We start from the raw sequence: 2,854 nt of genomic DNA on the forward strand, positions 1-2,854 counted from the left end.
CACTGAAATAAAGGGGATTATTCAACTGAGTAATAACTTCTGGACTGAGCACAGGTTTTCATAGCTTGTTTTAAAATAGTCAAATACAGTGTTTAAACATGTATCAAACCATTCCCATTGGTCCACTCAAAAAAACTGGTGAGAATAACTTCACAAGTCCATAAACTTCGTGTCTTTTTATTATTACAAAAGAAATAAAACTTGCAAACAGCTCTGCTGTTACTCACAGTCAAACTCTAATGGCTACCAAGTGGTAAGGCTGATAAATTACCTGATTAAATTATTGAACATATTCAGAGATCCCTGTTGCCTCTACAATTGCCAGTATTTAGGTGAAAAATTAGGCTCTGGATATGCAGTATAGTTCTCAAGCACTGCCCCATACATGTCTAGTCCTAATTAAGTTAATGAAACTACTCAAGTAGAGAGGTCAATATTAGCAGGTTTCAATCCAGGAGTGGAGTTTTAACCTGTAAGTAGCACACATTGCTAAGGAATAATGCACCACAAACATACAGTAACTGGAATGCGGTGTGTCACTATCCAATTTATTAGTGGAATGCAAATGATAAAGTACTGTGTTAATTATTTAAGAAGTGATGTTGAAAAGGTTAGCTGGTAAAAATCTGCTGTAGTTCTGAAAAAGTCAACTAAATGTCAGAGAAAAGGAGGCTGGATCAAATTACACCTATATACAAGCACAAAAGATTATTTAAGATTTGACAATTTACTATGAATTTATGTATAGCAGATCCTTTTCAAAGGTTGGACAGGAAGACAAATTAACATATTTTTAAGAAGCAGCAATTACATTATCATTATTATTATTATTATTATGAGTGTTCATGAATCTGACAGTCTGAAACATAATTATTATAATACATAAGTAATTCATAGCTGATTTACTAAGTGAGATGGAGTCTTCGTAACATGACACTCAATCACACTGATGCCAACTCCTACAGAAATGGCAAATCATTTTTTTTGTAAATGCAAATTACACAGTGGGTGGATAAGAGAAATGCAAACTGCAAAATCCTACACTAAATAAAAACATACATAAACAAGGTGACAGCCTGGTAAGTGCTCCTCTTTAAAGACCAATCAAATAACTATCCCATTTTCTTTCCTGAACAAGCTCCTTTGAAATAAGAAGGATGGGTGACAAAAGGAGACTCAAAATAAGATTTCAAGTGCCTTTTTTACAAAGTAATATTTATTAACTGTATTAAATAAACTCGAATTTCTACACCTCAAACTTTCAGAGAGAAACTGCAGCAAATAATGCAGAAACTCAACTAAACGATCCTAACACAGATGAAAATGTCTATTTATCCAGTTAAATTCTACCGACATTGGTAACCTCTTCATTCAAATGTTTTTGTAATGACTCAGTATTTAAACATCACTATGTATAACAAGCTTCTTCCTGATTTGAAGAAACAGAGCATCGTTAGGCCTAGCCATCTCTGTCAATGGTATTCTCATTACATCATAACAACAGAAGGAAACAGTTTTCACAGAAACAAAATAGTATTTTACCTAGCTTAAAATCTGTATATTTTGTATAAAATGTCAAATGTCAAACAATACAAGCCTAGCAGCAACATCACAACTGCCAGGCAGGCAGGACCTAGAAGCATTGTGGAGGTGGCAGAGAAGGATGGGAGTGCTTCATGTTACCGTCAAGGGACTCCTCCAGGCAATTTAACAAGCAGCACTGAGAGATTTGCATCTAACCCTCAATAGCTAAGGAGAGGATTTCTGTGATATAACGCTAGACGGACACGTGCAAGTGAGAAGGGGGTTCAGCGTACTCCAACAGCCAGCGAGACACTAAATGAAATATATGAAAGCTCATAGTTGAAAGGATTTAAAGTCAGAAGCAACAGTCTCCTCAACCCCTTTTCGTCCGGGGGGCAAATTTTATTTACAGTATTTTAGAAAGGCAGCGGGTGGGAGGAAGAAAACAAAAAGGTGAGCTTAAAACCGTGTTTGATTATCCTCTGTATGATAATGTTCCTGCTTTTTTAGCAGAATTCACTCATTTTGACTGCAGTACAAAAGCTGTGAAGGAAACAGTGACAGTAAGCAACTGAAAGATACCATTATTTCAGTGGTCTATTTGTCATACATATGCACCATTAATTGTATATCGATGGCTGAAACAGGGGCTACTCTATTTTACTGTTGTCACTACAGGGGCAGGTTTTACTCTCAAAACAGAACTTCATCCTCAAAGAAAATAAAAGCGCGGACAAGTCTCCCGCTTTTAGGAAAAAAAGTCCCTTTAAATGTGAAAAATCGTGGAGAGATACATGAAAATATTCTGCCGTGAGAATAAAGAATTAACGTATCAAACCGCAGCCACAACTTTTTTTTTTTCCCCAGTTAAGTGATTTATGGAAATATATACAAAGGCCGAAAGTCGCGCTGAACAGAAAGATTACCCAGCAGACCTGATTGACCCTCATGCCTTGCTATACCTTCCTATTTCCAATGTACCGAGCCGAGTATCCAATACAGGCTGAAGTACAGTCCGCCATAAGAAGTACTAGGAGTGCCCTTGAAAAATGTCCAGATTGCAGCTAGTGCATAAAGGACCTCGTTATGTAAATAAATGCATGAGAATTTCTCTCTCGCTTTTGACCCGGCAGCAAGTGAAGAGATTAACTTCCCATCAACATCGGAAGACAAAGCGTCAGTAAAGAAACAAGCGAAGTTTCAAACAAGAAAAGGAAGAAGGCTGAGACTAAATTTCAGCTGGTTTAGAAAGAAAAAAAAAAAAAAAGAAAGAAAATGAAACGGCTCGTTTAAATCATTCTGAGTGTTCTACTTCGCATTTCTCTTCCCC

The 2,854-nt window shown here is 36.7% G+C and overlaps 1 protein-coding gene across 1 annotated transcript in view; it reads right to left on the reverse strand.

Annotated features, from left to right (window-relative positions):
• Nucleotides 1-2,673, reverse strand: part of UBL3 (ubiquitin like 3) — a 55,589-nt gene extending 52,916 nt beyond the window's left edge. Inside the window, exon 1 of the mRNA XM_026850739.1 lies at nt 2,487-2,673. Within this exon, the coding sequence (XP_026706540.1) occupies nt 2,487-2,546 (60 nt within the window). The 5' untranslated portion in view covers nt 2,547-2,673. The remainder of the gene's footprint in view (nt 1-2,486) is intronic.
• Between the last annotated feature and the right edge of the window lie 181 nt (nt 2,674-2,854).

The sequence above is a fragment of the Athene cunicularia genome (genome assembly GCF_003259725.1).
Source record: "Athene cunicularia isolate RWA chromosome 1 unlocalized genomic scaffold, athCun1 chr1_part1, whole genome shotgun sequence".
In the NCBI taxonomy this organism is placed as follows: domain Eukaryota; kingdom Metazoa; phylum Chordata; class Aves; order Strigiformes; family Strigidae; genus Athene; species Athene cunicularia.